This window comes from Dysidea avara, chromosome 5, assembly GCF_963678975.1.
Source record: "Dysidea avara chromosome 5, odDysAvar1.4, whole genome shotgun sequence".
Lineage (NCBI taxonomy): Eukaryota > Metazoa > Porifera > Demospongiae > Dictyoceratida > Dysideidae > Dysidea > Dysidea avara.
In genome coordinates, this window is record NC_089276.1 from 21,440,927 (window position 1) to 21,459,079 (window position 18,153).

Here is an 18,153-nt window from a genome sequence, read left to right on the forward strand (position 1 = left end):
AGAATCCGACTGCTCATCACGCCATGAACAATTTTCACCATGGGCAGTTACACTTGAGACACTAGAAAGTAATGGAAGGTGGTTGTAAGTGAAGCCATTAGGTGTCTGACAAGATAATTAGCTCACATCCCGCAAATGGCCACGCCCACTGATAATTGTGAAGTACAGTTGAGACAAGCTGTAGAGGAAGAACATTCGTGAGTTGTGTACTGCTGTAAGGTATTTAAACAGCAGCTACATCTTGTTGTGTGCTTTTTTACTGCTGCCATATCTTGTTAAACAGGCAAATAATAGTGTCAACACAAGAAATTCAATTTGCCAAAGAGAGCCAGAACGATGACTATTGTTTAATGAATTAAGCTACAATACACTCAAAATTATGCCAACTGCATAATATCTAACTAACTGTAACTATAGCTACATACGATGTTCACCAAAGCTTCGAATGTTGCACTCAAACCCTCAAAGCATAAAATCGACATTCGTTTATGCACTAGTAATAGTTATACCATGAGCATATACTCAGGCAAAGCACGCATTTTTGCGGTAAAACTAATATGTGCCACATGGGTTAATCATCTACAAGTGTGGGAAACTGCTGGCATGCTTCACAGGTGTATTTATATTTGGTTATGTGAATTTCGATAGTGGAGACTGAAAACAACGTAAGAATAACAATAAGGCATTGCTCTGCTAAGAGTTCAAAAAAATTACATGTAACAACACAAGCATACAAAAATTCTGATGGTGGGTTTAAACAGTGAACAGAGAGACACAGGACATCAAAACCTAACTTTGACAATGATGACTTAATGCTGTTATAAGTACTGCCAGGTATTTAATAATTGTGAATCAAATGGTACTACCTAAGTAGGGATCGCCTTAACATTTTGTGTGCCACCCAAAATTCTGCTTTTGAAAATCATCCTAGAGACATCTTACATAACAAAAATCACCTTTACAGAATAGTACTAGCCCAAATAATATATAATACAGCATTAAATACTTACAGGTTGCTGGATATAGAAATCGCCAAAACTCAAATTTTAGTCTCACTGCCTTACTGCCTGACCACAGTTACAAGGCTAGAGGCCAAACGAAGCAGTGTACGGTTACCATTTTATGCCACAATAACAAAGTCACCAGTAGGATGTGCCTTTTGGGATTCCAATGAATGCAGAAGCCCTCCGCGCTATGTCTTTTCTTTTATCTTTAACCATGTGACTTGTCTTTTTCATCCAACGAAACCATATCAAGGCATTAATTTCCATATCAACACTTTCTTTCAGCAGCATATTTAGACGTCACAGAATTATTTCAGAGCTGGATTTCAGAAGTGCTTCAGTCCTGGTACTACTATATGAGGTATACTAGCTAGATATCTGCAACTTTACAAATTGGGATCTTGTTCACAATAGATTCGCAACTACACCCATCAAAAAAGTTTACACCCATCAAATAAGATCTAGGTTGACTAATAGCAATAGAGTACGGAGACCACACCTCTTAAGGTTATGGGATACTGTAAACCCAACATGTACATTATCAATCATTTTTCATGATTAGGGGTTTGATTTTTCTTAATGCATTGTTATCAAATATTTATGCATTCTTAACTTCTCATTAATCGACTTGGAATTCAATTGTTGTTATGGAAACATGAGTTGTCCCCATGCCAATTAGTGAAAACTTTGAACCAAAAATCAGACCAATGAAGAGCCATGAAAACTTACTAACAATTCTAAGATTTGAAGAACATCACTTGTGAGGGACTGACAAGAGGATTTGTGAATAATGTGCGTAGTTGCTGAAATATGACTACAATATGGCCTAAAGCAAGACACTGGTCACAAAATTAATTTTTAAATTGATATCACAAGCACTAGAAACATTATTTCTAACAAAAGGCTCCGTCAGGAACTAGAAAAGAAGCCAAACTAGTAGTCTGTTTATACAAAATGTTAACAACTAGTTTGACAGTCCTGATTTTTGGTTCAGGAAAATATCACCATTAGTCAGCAAAACTATGCATGCGCTTACAGGTGCGCCAGCCTAAGTATGTTGTTTCTATATTATCTTGTACTGTTACGTGTGTTTTTTTGTACCTTGTACCTGTCCAGTCAGCACGCTATGATTCTCCCAACAATTTAAGCCTGTCACCAGCTGATACACAACACAACAACACCAAGCCCGCCTTAATTACGTAATAAAATTTTGTTTGACAGTCGCTCAATATCCCGTAACCTTAACAATCTTTTACTTAACAGTAAACAAGATGACCTCACCCTCATTGGTCTAGCTACTGTAACTGCACACCCCTTGGCTGACTCAAGATACTCTACACAACAGTCACTCTAATACAACAATCATGTATGATATTCTAATAAAACAGTCACAAGTTAAACCGTAGCTAGTTGTGCTACAACAAAAAAAACTAAACAAACTAGTATTTTTTTAAAATGTTAATTTAACAATGCAGTAGGGATCTATGCAATAAAAAGTAGTGAAACAAGAGATGAATGATGGTATTACAGCATAGCTCGGTGGGAAAGTCCCTACTTTGGCACATTAGCTATAACAATTATTTCATCCAATTCCAAAGTAGGGACTTCCCACCGAGCTATGCTGTAATACCATCATTCATTTCTTGTTTCACTATTTTTTATTGCTTAGATCCCTACTACATTTTTAAATTAATAATTTTTTTATAATACTAGTAAATTATAGCCATGAATAAATTGCAGTCGCGTATGAATACCACTTGATCGCTAATATCAAGACACATATCTAGAACGTATCAGAACAGTATTATACAACTCACCTGTATTAAACACAACTCCATTTCAGTCAAAGGGGCTCCTTAGAATGCTTTCACCACAGTACCAAGAAACTTAATCCCACAATAGATCTCAAATGTGTGACTTTATAATGGCACAGAGAGATAGTAATTGACATCTGAGGATTTCTTGGAATGAGTTAACGTGATATAGTGCACATCTAGCTGTGCAGTATCTTGAGTTAACGAGATAATATATATATATATATAATTTATATTATATTTGCACTGCCATAGCGAGATATACATACTGTTTACAGTGCGTATATCTTGTTAACATTTCTAAACGTTTAATAATTATATAATATATATATGCACTGGTCTCCTTTGATCTGAGGTGTGAAAGTGGTACATTATAAGAAATGCAGTTGCCCATGTCCTATATATTAACTTTTTTGCAACATTATAATTAACATACCTTGTGTGCATGTAGGCTGAGTCCCAGTATATGTTCCATCTTCTTGACATCTTCTAACAGCACTACCACTAAGTGTATAACCAGTGTTACATGTGAATACACAGGTGCCTTCACTTGAGCAGTTGACCATTCCATTTCCAGGAGCAGTAAGTGGTGAACAGAGATCTGAAGTGAAATTGATATTACATACTCACACACTGTATAATTCAACAATCTCCTTTAATTATGAACTCTTTGCAATAAACATAAGAGTATTAATGCTGCATAATTCATTTCTGCTATTGTTGGTTAAATTATCATGTGCTTTTGGTAATAAACAACTCTTGACTATTGCCTAATAAGTTGTCTATATACCATAATTGCAAATTCAGTCATATGCTTTTCTCAAACTCAGCAATCAGCCTAATGCTATCACTCTTGGAATTCTATTAAAACTCTGATCAGTACACTTCAAGAACAATAATGCATTTTTAAGTATTGAAAGGTTAAGCACATATTATCAGAATTTTATGTTGTTTAGAATAACATTACTGTACTTTAACCCATTAATGGCCACTGCCGCCATATGGCAGCATGAATCATAGCTAGTCGGGATTCTGTTGTTTGTTCGGGCTGGTTTTTATTGAAGTTTAGACTTCGTTGTTTGATAACTTCATTGTGGTTTATGTTATGTAAACAAAAACAACACAGTCGACCTCCTTAGTTTATAGAGAGAATTTAGATATATGGTTACTAAGTAGTTCTGTGTATTGGATGGTTAGTACGATGCGATGCAGCAATTCAGCCAGTAGTCCCAGAGAATTTGGCTATCAATGGGTTTTTAATACAGGAAACCTTTGTATTAAGGATCAACCAAAGGTGTTCTGATTGTCAAGATGTCGTGATTTTTCCTGGTCAATTTACATGCTAAGGATACTTTGGGACCATTACCAAGTGTCTAGATTATGCAGCTGCTCTCATACTGGAAGTGTCCTAATTAACAGATTCCAATGTAAACTGGAGTAAACTATTGAGTTGCATGCCCTAATACCATACCTGTTTCAGTACCCATATAAGAGTTCCTATACCAGCAGTGAAATTATCCCAAATTTCACTGGTAGCAGTGAAAAGTTGTAATTGCAATTTCAATGGCTAGAATATGTGTTATGGTGCAGTGCTGTTGTTTAGTAATGGTTGCTAAGGTGTGGTTGCTATGGCCCAAAGTGCTTATTACCTTAGAAGCTGTCTCCATGACAATGGTTGCTAAGGTGATCATGCTGTGGGTTGCCTATCAATGGTTGCTATGGACTATTCTGATTATATCCTCCATTTGAGCCAAAGCAACTACACCCTAACAACTGTTGCTTAACAACCAAAAACGAGTATGGTATTAACTTGGAATAGTTGGGTAGCAGTGAAATTTTGGATAAATACCACTCTTGTTACATTGAAAATAGAAATCTCACTTCGCTTCGCCTCGTGAAATTTTAACCTGGCTGTCATATCCTTGTAATTATGCCAATTACATGTTGATATGAAACTGAGCCTTCCGAAGTGTAATTCATAATGTATGTACATATGGATGTATTACTCTATATAGCCACATGCTTGTACACATGCAAACCAGCAAATTATTATAATCCTCTCTGTGTGTGCATGTGTGCATGTTAACAAACACTTTCACCAATAAAATACAGCCAGTTAACTAAATCTATGAAGATTTTGTGGTGAAAATATAAGTCAACTGCAGCCAAACAAAAACATCCTTAATTGACAGCAAATACAGTACAAAATAATTCTGCATAACAGGAGTGGATTTGAGATTTACAAAGGGGGACTAACTCAAGGTACTAATCCCTCATGTAAAGGTGTGCAAAGTATACAAAGCATACTGGAACTAGGGGATGGGGGGGCATGCCCTAAGGAAATTTTTGGAAAATAGATGCTAAAATACTGCAATTTGGAGACATTTCCACATACAATGATTGTTTATAATTTGCCTATAAATATTTTATGTACTGCTCTTTAGATGAGGTAGCTATAGCTCTGCAGCATTTGTTAATGAAAAGGTTTGGGTAGCTAGGTTCAGACAACCAACACCCTCTCACAATTGCACAACAACAGGTACATATTAGAATAATAATAAAGTAATTGAAACTGAAATTTGAATGATACAAGATTGAATCTGAGAACATTTTCAGTGGCATGTGTATACCTGAATTAAGTATTGCCATTTGTAATGACTGTACATGAGATCAGTTATTAATGAAGGCCTTTTACATAGTGCACTTCATTGTGTGTGTATAGACACATCTTTAGGTGCAGGCAGATAAATTATGAATAAATTCCATAGCAGAACCAACTATTATGTATCTGCTGAATGTTCTATTAGAGCAGTTAGGTGACTGCTCTATTAGAGTATCTCAATCTTGTACACCTCCAATGCTGATCCCAGTGATCCGGGCCCTTGTTGGATAACCTTTAGCACAGATCCAGTGATAATATGTTGAAAAGATGGTTATAAGGTGGGTTTAATGAGTATTTATACTATTAGTGATCATTATAACTAAGCTAAGACAAAAGTTCATTATATTTTTCAGCATATTGATCTAAAAGTGAAGTGAAGCCCCCATAGCCCCTCCCCTAGATCCACCCTTGGCATACTGGAATTACATATGTAGTTCAACAACTAACCTGGGCAGGTTGTTGGCTCAACACATCTTCCATTGTCATCAACAACTAGTCCAGCAGGACAGAAGCAACCTTGAGCACATCCACCAATTCTTGGTCTACCAACACTATCACAAGATTGAGGGTAGATAGAACCACACTGCTGGTATACCATATTAGCTGGACATGTCACAGCTACAAAAGAACAACATCATATTGTTAACCATACAATTCAAATATTCAAAATGTGAAAATTGTTAAAATAATGCTAAAGTGCTGCATCAGAAACGGTTCGGTTTAGACAGTTTAGTACAGCAGGAATCATGAAGGTTTGTACTTTATTATTATTTATTATCACACAGTATGGTTGTACTGTTTAGTAGGGTTCCCCTCAGAGACAAATATAATGTTCAGCAGTAGACCCACTATAATGTCCTATCATGTGCAGGCTTCAACAATAACTAATGCTGGTGCTATGTGCCGGATTTTCAGACTTGGGTGTGAGTTTTGCACTGAGTCAAGAGTCTTGACTTAGGATGTAGGATAACATAATGTGACAGAGGAGCATAAACAGCTGAGTAGACACTTCCTTGTGTATATTTGTGTTTTAAAACTACAAGTAGAATATAAAATTAGGAATTTTAGGGATCAAAGAAAAAAGTAGTGAAACAAGGGAATAGCTAAAAAGTGGTGAAACAAGGAAAGTTGCTTACACCTGCAGATATATTAGTGAACATTTAATCCCTAATTTAGTCTAACCATTCAACATGTTTGCTTATTTTTTTATGACAAATGAACCCACGCATACCGCATTAAAAGAAAGAATAGCACCAGGAATATCATAAAAGTAATTTTACATCAGAACACATGCTCCAACAATCAATTATGTAACAGAAAGGGAGGTGGCCTTTACACTTTATTTTCAGCCATGCATTGCCCATTACACAGCATTACAAACGAAGAAACGTCTCTACAATTAATCCATTTGCTACAGAAAATACAAGCAATGAGCATAATAGCTAACACAGCCACAGGGAAGCCGCATCAAGCTATTGTGAATCGACACCTTGCATTGTCAGCAAAAAGAAATGGAACACATAGGAGGACAAAGGCAACTCCATGATGCATTTATTGTACATAGTGCGGTTGGCAAAAAGGCACATCTCGGGATGAAGTGATGTCAAACAACGTTGAAACCGGGTCACTACTGCTGACCCGGATGACCCACTGACCCGACCCGGTTTCAACGCTGATGTCAAACAGTGAAGAAATCAAGCTGCCCATAGCCTTATCCATTGTTGAGTTGTGCTTGGCTGGAGGCATTAATTAGTCAGTCAGCATAAAATAAATAGAAAATTTTTAGAATTTCATAGAAACTTTTGGACAGGACTAAAAACACGGAACGGACCGGGAAAACGGACTAACAAATGGACAGGGAAGAACTTGCCTGAAAACGTTTTTTGGCCATAGAAATTCACTGTATAGCTGCTAGAAAGATGAAAGAAACTGCTCTGAACACGATGTTGAAGTGTGCTCAAGCTGATACTAAGCCTTGTGCTTAAATATAGTCTGAAATTAAATTCATTTTGTGTTTAATTAAAAGCACACTTTCCATTTTGCATCTGTAAACAAGAAGCTTTAAGCCTGTTAAGACACTATGCTACTTGGATTTCGTGGTCTGGTTAATTGCTGCAATTAGTTTGACCGCTGATGTTCGATGTTCAGTTTACAGGTGACAACTCGTGTTTGGGTTTACCACTATGGTTTTACAGGTGACAGCTTGTGACAGGTAGGCTTCGTGGCGACCACGTTGTAGTTTAGTCAGCTGGCAAGGCGCTGACTACTACAAATACAGTCTGTGTTATTTTGTTTGTTAACTTGTTTACAACACTAACCAACAACTTCGCTGTCACAGACGTTCACACTGGCAGACTGGCGCTTTGAAGTTATCCCAGGGTTTATAAATGGCAGCTCGAACACGTGTTCAGAGGTTTGTTTAAGGCTGTTGTTACCTGTTATATTCTTTGTAGCAGCGATATAGTGAGTTTCTATGGCAAAAAAACATTTTGAGGGAAGTTCTTTCCAGTCCATTTGTGAGTCTGTTTTCCCAGTCCGTTCCGTGTTTTAGTCATCTCCGAAACTTTTTGGGGTACTGATGAAAGCCGGAATGGAACTAATAGGGGCGCACGCCAATTTAAGTTTTAAAAATCGTTTTAAACAGATTGTGCAGTGTTTCCAACCTTCACACAATAACTAGAATGGTGTTAGAATTAGTTTGCTTCTGCTATAGACATGCTAGAGGTCATTTGCTTGACGGCTCTATTTAATGCCCACTGCAAGAATGCATTGTACAATCGTGTAAGCTGAACAACGATCATTTGGCTAAGCTGTTAAACTATTTTTTGTATACTGTAAGCACTGTTAATATAACATACTGCAGTTTGCTAACTCTCGTAAATCGCTGCCAACAACGGTAGATTATAGTCGCTTCAGAAACCAGCTACACTTGTACTAAAAAGGCTTGAATACCACTACCACATGAAAATACTACTGTAGTTTACCTTTTGAAATGGTAAGGAAGTACTTTTACATCAGGATTAAACTAAACTCGATGGATTTTATTTACACACACCTCGCCACGTGGTGGGAATTTAATAGAACTTTCAAGCGAATGATTACTAACATGCTTATAAACAGAAACAAACTAATTCTAGCACCATTCTAGTTATTGTGTGACAGTTGAAAACAGTGCACAATCTGTTGAAAACGATTTTAAACTCCCGATCAGTGATTCCATTCCATTCTGGGTTTCATCAGTACCCAACTTTTTGGAAGGGTTTGGGGTTGGTCTGAAGACATTTTTGGGCTTGGCTGTACCTAACCAATGCTGCCAAACTGTCATGAAGGGAAATTGAGGCTGGTTTTAGGGTGATATTTTTGGAGCTGGAAAAGCCCAGCTCTTCATGATCCCTAATATACAGACTGTATAATGGATTTCATCATTTCCAATTCTAACACATGATTAATGGTTAGTCAATTGCATGATTACTAACAGTTAAGAATCTGGATTTTAAGAAGTAGCACAATATCAACTTGTTTCTGTACTTTTTGTTCCTTATGATGACTACCATATGGCTTACTTCTCCTTCCACTTGTTTGTTAGTTTTTTTTGCATAATCAAATTTGTACAGGGGTGTATATATCACATTAAGAAAAGTATAGTGCCAGACATGCATATTATTAGACTGTGAATCGTATGACATTATAGGTATGTTACCAAAATACTAAATGCTGGCAATCAATAGTGGCCATTTCACTTAGTTGCCAGCTACTGTACATACATTCTGATTGTTACATACATCTGGAGAACACTATGAGATGTCCATTCACAATCAATCCCCTCACTTTGAACACATAAGGAGACATAGTGTGAAAATTACTTTGTTTTATTCCATGATAATCAACACACTAGGACATCTAACTAACACCTTCATACTAGAGGTAAATACAAATGGGACACAAAGAAGGACAGGAAATTGATGTGATTATATGCATTTTTGTTCCAAAAAGACACAAGTCATAGTGCATACATAACAAGAGTTTTCACTGTTGCAATATCCACATAGATCATGGTAAGCTCCATTCTACATTGTCAGAGACTCCTTCAACTTAAAAATGACAAAGACGCTAAACTGTGTGGGTACTTAAAATGGTCTTCATTCACAGGCATACGTCTAGTTTTAAAAATGACATCACCTAATCAATGTGCAAATATAATCACCACTTTATCGCATATGTGTAATTACAGTTTACTTCCTAAAAAAGTGTCAGTGTCACAAATGCACAGGCCAATGATTTTATTAAGTGCCATTAAGTGCACATTTTTTCTGCAAATTGCAACAATTTGTAAATTAGCTTAATAACCCAACCCCACACAAACTGAGTGATTGCTTTTCTGATATAATTCCATCATTCCTGCTTGATCTGAATGATGCTTTGGAAAACATTAATGATGTAACAATGGTGCTAATTGATTATAAATTTTAAAAGTTTAAGAATTTCACTAAATACATTATAGACCAATATGTATTGCTGTAATATGTACTTACGACAACGATATTTTGCTCTCCAGTCTGGCAAAGCTACTCCTCTAGCAGCACAAACAGCAGCATATGCAGCCAAACTCTCACAATAACATTCCTTTCGATTTTCTGCATTGCAACCACATGTATCAAAAATACAATTCGATCGATAAGGTGCAGAATCCACCAAGGCATTGCAAGCACTAAAAAAGTCACCTGTAAATACACTACATGATTGACCTACTCCAACTCGAAGTGCACTAGGACAGATTCGCCTTATATCAGTATCGGGTGCATTGCAACCAGCTGAGTTACCAACAATCCAACTGTTACCAAAATCATTTGGGTCAGTAAGTGCCATTCCACCTGGATTCTGGTTGTCATCATCATCATCACCATTGTAGTTTCCACATAGTCCACAAAGCTTACCTTGCCATTTTTTAGATACAGTAACTTCAACACGATATAGTCCATCAAAAAATACTCTAACTCCATGTGTTGGGAATAATACATTAGGATGTCCTCCAGTTCGTAGAACTTGCACCACACTGTTCTCCGTGATTACACCATCACCTTTGTTAGCCTGTAGTGCACCATCAATGGTGATAGTTCCTCCGTTACCTCTACCTAGTACTATTGTGAGACCTCCACCTTTAACAGTCACTTGATCAGCACATGATACTCTATCATTGTGTGCTTCATTTCGAACAGAAATGTCAAACTCATTACTGCTACATGGCTTAGATACTGTATATTCACAATCTCCTTGGAAATCAAAGTAGCGAAGATCATACGTCTGATAGTGAGGATCACCAGCAATAACACAGGTAGGTCCATCAAGTAAGCAAGTTTGTGCTTCACAGACAAATGTTCCATGTTGACATGTACACTTGCTGGTGCAATTTGGTTGAATCTGCTGACCATCAAGTACAGTTACTCCATTGAGCTCACATGCTAAATAATGCAATAAGACAATGAAGTAACATTACCCCAATGCATGGCAGTGCTATAAATGCTTATAAATATACATGCGTATTGTTACATATATGTACCCCTCCCCCAACCACCACACACACATGCACACTACAGCAAAGCCTCCAGCAATCATGCAAAACACAGCTATAGCCACCCAGCGAACAAGTACTGGGTCCACTCAGGCATTTGAGTCTTGTGTAGGCAAATTCAGGATTAGTAACTTGCAGAATTACTGTCCAGATCTCACAGAGATAGGCTATGAAACCCACAGTTTCACAATAACCCCAAAACTACTAAGCGAAAATTGTCAAGCAAGACAAGAACAGTTGGTCATTTGCTTCCCAGTTACCACCAGGTATCCATTAATATTACAGCTGCTTTCCCAGTTTACACAGGTCCCCATTATGTAGCTAGGTGGACTGGAGCAATGTGAGTAAGTTTCTTGCTCAATGTAACAACAACCACACCAAATTTGGGCATTGAACCTGGAACTTAGGCAGCATAGCCAAGTGGCTAGAGCATTGGCCTGGTAATTAAAATGTTCCAGGTTCAATGTTTGTTTATGCCAAGATGGTGTCATTGTTGTTTCCTTGAGCACCACACACACACACACACACACACACACACACACACACACACAGACACACACACACACACACACACAGACACACAGACACACAGACACACAGACACACAGACACACACACACAGACACACACAGACACACACAGACACACACACACACACACAGACACACACACACACACACACACACACACACACACACACACATACACACACACACACACACAAACACACACGAAAGCTTGAGTGTAGAACTTGCTTATGCAATTCTATAAAATATTTACATTGGATAACTGCTTGATTCTGTGAATGCCTATTAATATGTGTTGGGCCATTGGGAAAATAGTACTTAAGCATGCTCACTCAAAGCAGTTTAATTCAATAACCACACACTAAAACTTACCTGTGCAAATTTCAGCATCCACACATCTTCCATCAAGAAGATACTGACCAGGAGGACAGAAACAACCTTCAGCACATCTTCCCTCACAAAGTTCATCAGAGTCCATCTCTTCACATGTCTTAGGACAGAATGAGCCACACTGTTGGAATATCATTCCATCTGGACAACTTGCAGCTAACGGGAAATCACAGACACATTAAAGTACATAGACATTGCCACTATTTATAAATGCGCTACTTAATAAAGCTGACTAAAGAAAACTTCAGTTGGACCAGTGGCAGATCTAGATGGGTTTCTTGGGTTTCGACAGAAACCCCCTTTTAAATTTAGCTCAGTGGCAGTCTAAATACATAAATATTGTTGTACTGACAATTTGTCATAGCAAACAACTGCATACCACTGTGTTTCAGTAGCATGCATGCAGTTGCACTTAACTAACCCCATGTGCTATTAAACCCTCAGCAACACTTACTTTTCATCTCCCAATGCATTTAAAACCATCAAGATACTCTAATAGAGCAGTCAAGTAACTACTCTAATAGAGCAATCAAAGCTACAGCTTTTTCTCTATAGTTAGCTATACTAGTATTTACAGTTTAAAGCATTGGATTTATTGTAATTGCTAACTACAAGTAGCCTAAAATCCAATCTCAGAGCTTCTAAAATCTCAAAATTTTCTGGAGAAATGTCATCAGATTCCTTATTCAGCTATACCAACTTTCAGAAACTCCCTTTTAAAAATCCTAGATCCACCACTGAGTCCATATAAAAATGTACTAACTGTAGCAGTATGACATAAAGAAAATACAATGACCAACATAATACTCCTCGATGATCCAAATAATCTATAGAGTAATCATTAATTTTTACTAGGAATGTAGGATCAAGGATGCAGTGTGGCATGTAATGTACTGGTATGGCATGTGTATATCCATAGTTCATTACTTGTAAGTTTTTCACTACAAAATTACTGAATAGCACTGTATAACACACTATCTTCAGTAACCCAAGTAATATGAATCACACTCTATACACCTTCTAACATGCTTCTGTCGGTTTCATTTATCCATCCACACAAAAACAGCCAAGCTGTGAAAAAATAGTACGGCCTTAATTAAAAAGCTTGCATGAAAAAAAGTTGTGAAATCAAAGGTGGCAGTCAAGAAAATCATTCAACTTTTTCAAGCAAACTTTTAAGGCCACACTATTTTTTCACACCTTTGCTGTTTAGTATGGATTTCACTACGTTTTGTACTTTATAAGACCCCAAAACCAAAGTATGATTGACTTTGAGGTTTGCCTTTACTCACAATTCTTCTTTTCTATACAGACACAATGATGATTATTGAAGACAGTATTGTATTACATGCTTCAGTTCAATATTTGATAATGCTATTGTAATACTCTAATAGAGTGCAAAAGACTGTTAATAGAACATACAAATGTTCTAGAACAATCTAGAATTTCTACTGGTAGGTCTATTGCATGCTTTATGTAATATTATTGTACTGCTCTAATAGAGTGTACATTTTTTGAGAACTTCTAATAGAACATAGAATGTTCTAGAACAATCTAGTACTTCTATCAGAAATTATGAATGTTTATTTATAAGTAGATTTAAACATGTTATTCCCATACTCGGATTACCCTGTAGCTGTGACAGAAGTTAGATTTTTTTACATGAATAAATGTTCATAACTTCTTGGATATTCATCAGGTTCACAGCAATCTTGGTAAATGAATTCACCTTTATAAGTTCGTCATTTTTTCCAAAGATTGAGTCAATCAATTTACAAGTTTGTGCTTTATATCAATTTTTGCAATATGTACGAAAAATACATCAAAGCCCACATAGCCCCTTATGGGTTAAGAAGAAAAATGAAGAAATTAAATCTTTGAATGCCCATATCTTACAAATGGCTAGTGCAAGCTTTGCTGTGAGGCCTACCCTACCTGGCGGACAGCTATAATTCAATAATGATGTGAAGGAGCCATGGAGTTATGCATGTGTGAAAATGCTGTTTTCTTTCTTCCTGTCAATATATATCTAATCCAAAACAGCCAAGCTGTAAAAAAAGAGTGCAGCCCTCAAAAAGGCTATGGTGAAAAAAGATGTGAAATCCAAGGTGGCGGCCAAGAAATGGCTGTGATAGTAGGTTAATGGTAAAAATTTTAATAACGACAATTCAGATGAATTTGGTGCCACTTGGTCTTGGCACAAAATTCACCTGAATTGTTGTTATTAAAATTTTTACCATTAACCTACTACCATCACAGCCATTTCTTGGCCGCCACCTTGGATTTCACATCTTTTTCACCATAGCCTTTTTGAGGGGCGCACTCTTTTTTTACAGCTTGGTTGTTTTGGATTAGATTTCACTTCTTTTCACATTTGTATACCCCAAAGCCGACCTATGGCCGGCTTTGGGACTTTTTTAACCTATCTTTTTTCTTTGCCACAGGAAGAAGAAAAGATGAAGCAGATGTACTTTAAATATTTCTGATTTATCAGTAAATGTACAAATTATATATATAATACATATACTTATCGCAAAACTCTCCATGGTGGTTTCTTTGTAACTGAATACTCTACAAGGTGACTTCTTCTAGCTGCTCTCTCTACAGGGTGGATTGTTTATAGCTGAACGATCTACAAGGTAACTTCTTCTAGCTGATCTCTCTACAGGGTGATTTGTTTGTAGCTGAACCATCTACAAGGTAACTTTTTCTAGCTGATCTTTCTACAGGGTGATTTGTTTGTAGCTGAATTCTGTACAGGTGATTTGTTTGCAGCTGAGCTCTATACAGAATGGTTTCTTTGTAGCTGAACTCTCTACAAGGTAACTTTTTCTAGCTGAACTCTCTACATGGTGGTTTGTTTGTAGCTGAACTCTCTACAAGGTGACTTCTTCTAGCTGATCTTTCTACAGGGTGATTTGTTTGTAGCTGAACTATCTACAAGGTAACATCTTCTAGCTGATCTCTCTACAGGGTGACTTTTTTGTAGCTGAACTACTGTATCTACAAGATAACTTCTTCTAGATGATCTCTCTACAGGGTGATTTGTTTGTAGCTAAATTCTGTACAGGTGATTTGTTTGCAGCTGAGCTCTTTACAGAATAGTTTCTTTGTAGCTGAACTCTCTACAAGGTAACTTCTTCTAGCTGATGTCTCTACAGGGTCACTAGTTTATAGCTGAACTCTCTACATGGTGGTTTCTTTGTAAACTGAACTCTCTACAAGGTGACTTCCTCTAGCTGATCTTTCTACTGGGTGATTTGTTTGTAGCTGAACTATCTACAGGTGATTTGTTTGCAGCTGAACTCTCTGCATGATGGTTTCTTTGTAGCTGAACTCTCTACAAGGTAACTTCTTCTAGCTAATCTCTCTACAGGGTGATTTTTTTGTAGCTGAATTCTGTACAGGTGATTTGTTTGCAGCTGAGCTCTTTACAGAATGGTTTCTTTGTAGCTGAACTCTCTACAAGGAAACTTCTTCTAGCTGAACTCTCTACATGGTGGTTTGTTTGTAGCTGAACTCTCTACAAGGTAACTTCTTCTAACTGATCTTTCTACAGGGTGATTTGTTTGTAGCTGAACTATCTTCAAGGTAACATCTTCTAGCTGATCTTTCTACAGGGTGATTTGTTTGTAGTTGAACTATCTACAAGGTAGCATCTTCTAGCTGATCTTTTCTACAGGGTGATTTGTTTGTAGCTGAATTCTGTACAGGTGATTTGTTTGCAGCTGAGCTCTTTACAGAATGGTTTCTTTGTAGCTGAACTCTCTACAAGGTAACTTCTTCTAGCTGATCTTTCTACAGGGTGATTTGTTTGTAGCTGAACTATCTACAAGGTAACATCTTCTAGCTGATCTCTCTACAGGGTGATTTGTTTGTAGCTGAACTATCTACAAGATAACTTCTTCTAGCTGATCTTTCTACAGGGTGATTTGTTTGTAGCTGAACTATCTACAAGGTAACATCTTCTAGCTGATCTCTCTACAGGGTGATTTGTTTGTAGCTGAACTATCTACAAGATAACTTCTTCTAGCTGATCTCTCTACAGGGTGATTTGTTTGTAGCTAAATTCTGTACAGGTGATTTGTTTGTAGCTGAGCTCTTTACAGAATGGTTTCTTTGTAGCTGAACTCTCTACAAGGTAACTTCTTCTAACTGATCTTTCTACAGGGCAATTTGTTTGTGGCTGAATTTTCTACAGGGTGATTTCTTTGCAGCTGAACTCTCTACATGGTGGTTTCTTTGTAGCTGAGCTCTCTACAAGGTAATTTCTTCTAGCTGATCTCTCTACAGGGTGATTTGTTTGTAGCTGAATTCTCTACATGGTGGTTTCTTTGTAACTAAACTCTCTACAAGGTAACTTCTTCTAGTTGATCTTTCTACAGGGTGATTTGTTTGTAGCTGAATTCTGTACAGGTGATTGTTTGCAGCTGAGTTCTTTACAGAATGGTTTCTTTGTAGCTGAACAACTTCTTCTAGCTGATGTCTCTACAGGGTCACTAGTTTATAGCTGAACTCTCTACATGTGGTTTCTTTGTAAACTGAGCTCTCTACAAGGTGAATTCTTCTAGCTGATCTTTCTACATGGTGATTTGTTTGTAGCTGAACTCTCTACAGGTGATTTGTTTGCAGCTGAACTCTCTACATGATGGTTTCTTTGTAGCTGAACTCTCTACAAGGTAACTTCTTCTAGCTGATCTCTCTACAGGGTGATTTGTTTGTAGCTGAAATATCTACAAGATAACTTCTTCTAGCTGATCTCTCTACAGGGTGATTTGTTTGTAGCTGAATTCTGTATAAAGGTGGTTTGTTTGCAGCTGAGCTCTGTACAGAGTGGTTTCTTTGTAGCTGAACTCTCTACAAGGTAACTTCTTCAAGCTGATGTCTCTACAGAGTCACTACTTTGTAGCTGAATTCTCTACATGGTGGTTTCTTTGTAACTGAACTCTCTACAAGGTAACTCCTTCTAGCTGATCCTTCTACAGGGTGATTTGTTTGTAGCTGAATTCTGTACAGGTAGCTGAGCTCTTTACAGAATGGTTTCTTTGTAGCTGAACTCTCTACAAGGTAACTTCTTCTAGCTGATGTCTCTACAAGGTCACTAGTTTGTAGCTGAACTCTCTACATGGTGGTTTCTTTGTAACTGAACTCTCTACAAGGTGACTTCTTCTAGCTGATCTTTCCACAGGGTGATTTGTATGTAGCTGAACTCTCTACAACGAAACTTCTTCTAGCTGATCTCTCTACAGGGAGATTTGTTTGTAGCTGAACTCTCTACAGGTGATTTGTTTGCAGCCGAACTCTCTACATGATGGTTTCTTTTTAGCTGAACTCTCTAAAGGTAACTTCTTCTAGCTGATCTCTCTACAGGGAGATTTGTTTGTAGCTGATCTCTCTACATGATGGTTTCTTTGTAGCTGAACTCTCTGCAAGGTAACTTCTTCTATTGATCTCTCTACAGGGTGATTTGTTTGTAGCTGAACTCTCTACATGGTGGTTTCTTTGTAGCTGAACTCTACAAGGTGATTTCTTCTAGCTGAACTATCTCTTTCCATAGTTGCATGAACTCCCTACAAGGTAGCTTCTTCTAGCTGATCTCTCTAATGGGTGAATTGTTTGTAGCTGATTTCTCTACAGGATGACTTTTTTGTAGCTGATCTCTATACAGGTTACTTGTTTCTAGCTGATCTCTTGAATTTTCTTCAGGGTGACTGCTCTATTAGGAAGACTGCTCTATTAGAGTATCTCGATCTCGCACTTGCTGCACCAAGTTGGATTTCGTGTTATAACACCGTGGCTTTAAGTCTGATTCTTCTACACCATTGAAGAGCCTTTCTAAGATGATTACTCCATCTGTACAGCGATTTTCAAAGCATTACCCCAAGTGGTTTATCTGGTAGGCATGGCAAGCAATCGTTTTTTTATTAGCTAATCTCGATTGCATAATTGTTACACACTGTTGGTTTTTTCATTGTATCTTCTTGGTTTTTAGCTCGATTTCTTTTAAACCACAAAAGGTTTGAGGTTCAATAGTTAACCTATTCACCCACCGATTTTCAGCTTCTTCTCATACGCGGTTTACCCTCTAGGCGTGACAACATATTGGTATTATTGTTCGTGAATAATTGCTCATAACTCTTTGCCTGTTTATCGTATTCCAACCAAAGTTGGTACCGAGATGCGCCTT

The 18,153-nt window shown here is 37.4% G+C and overlaps 1 protein-coding gene across 1 annotated transcript in view; it reads right to left on the reverse strand.

Moving 5' to 3' along the window:
* Positions 1–18,153, reverse strand: part of LOC136256188 (von Willebrand factor-like) — a 105,370-nt gene that overhangs the window by 85,807 nt on the left and 1,410 nt on the right. Inside the window, exons 2-5 of the mRNA XM_066049134.1 lie at positions 11,949–12,122; positions 10,013–10,939; positions 5,928–6,098; positions 3,255–3,419 (exon numbers count right to left, since the gene is read on the reverse strand). Coding sequence (XP_065905206.1) covers positions 3,255–3,419; positions 5,928–6,098; positions 10,013–10,939; positions 11,949–12,122 — 1,437 coding nt within the window. The remainder of the gene's footprint in view (positions 1–3,254; positions 3,420–5,927; positions 6,099–10,012; positions 10,940–11,948; positions 12,123–18,153) is intronic.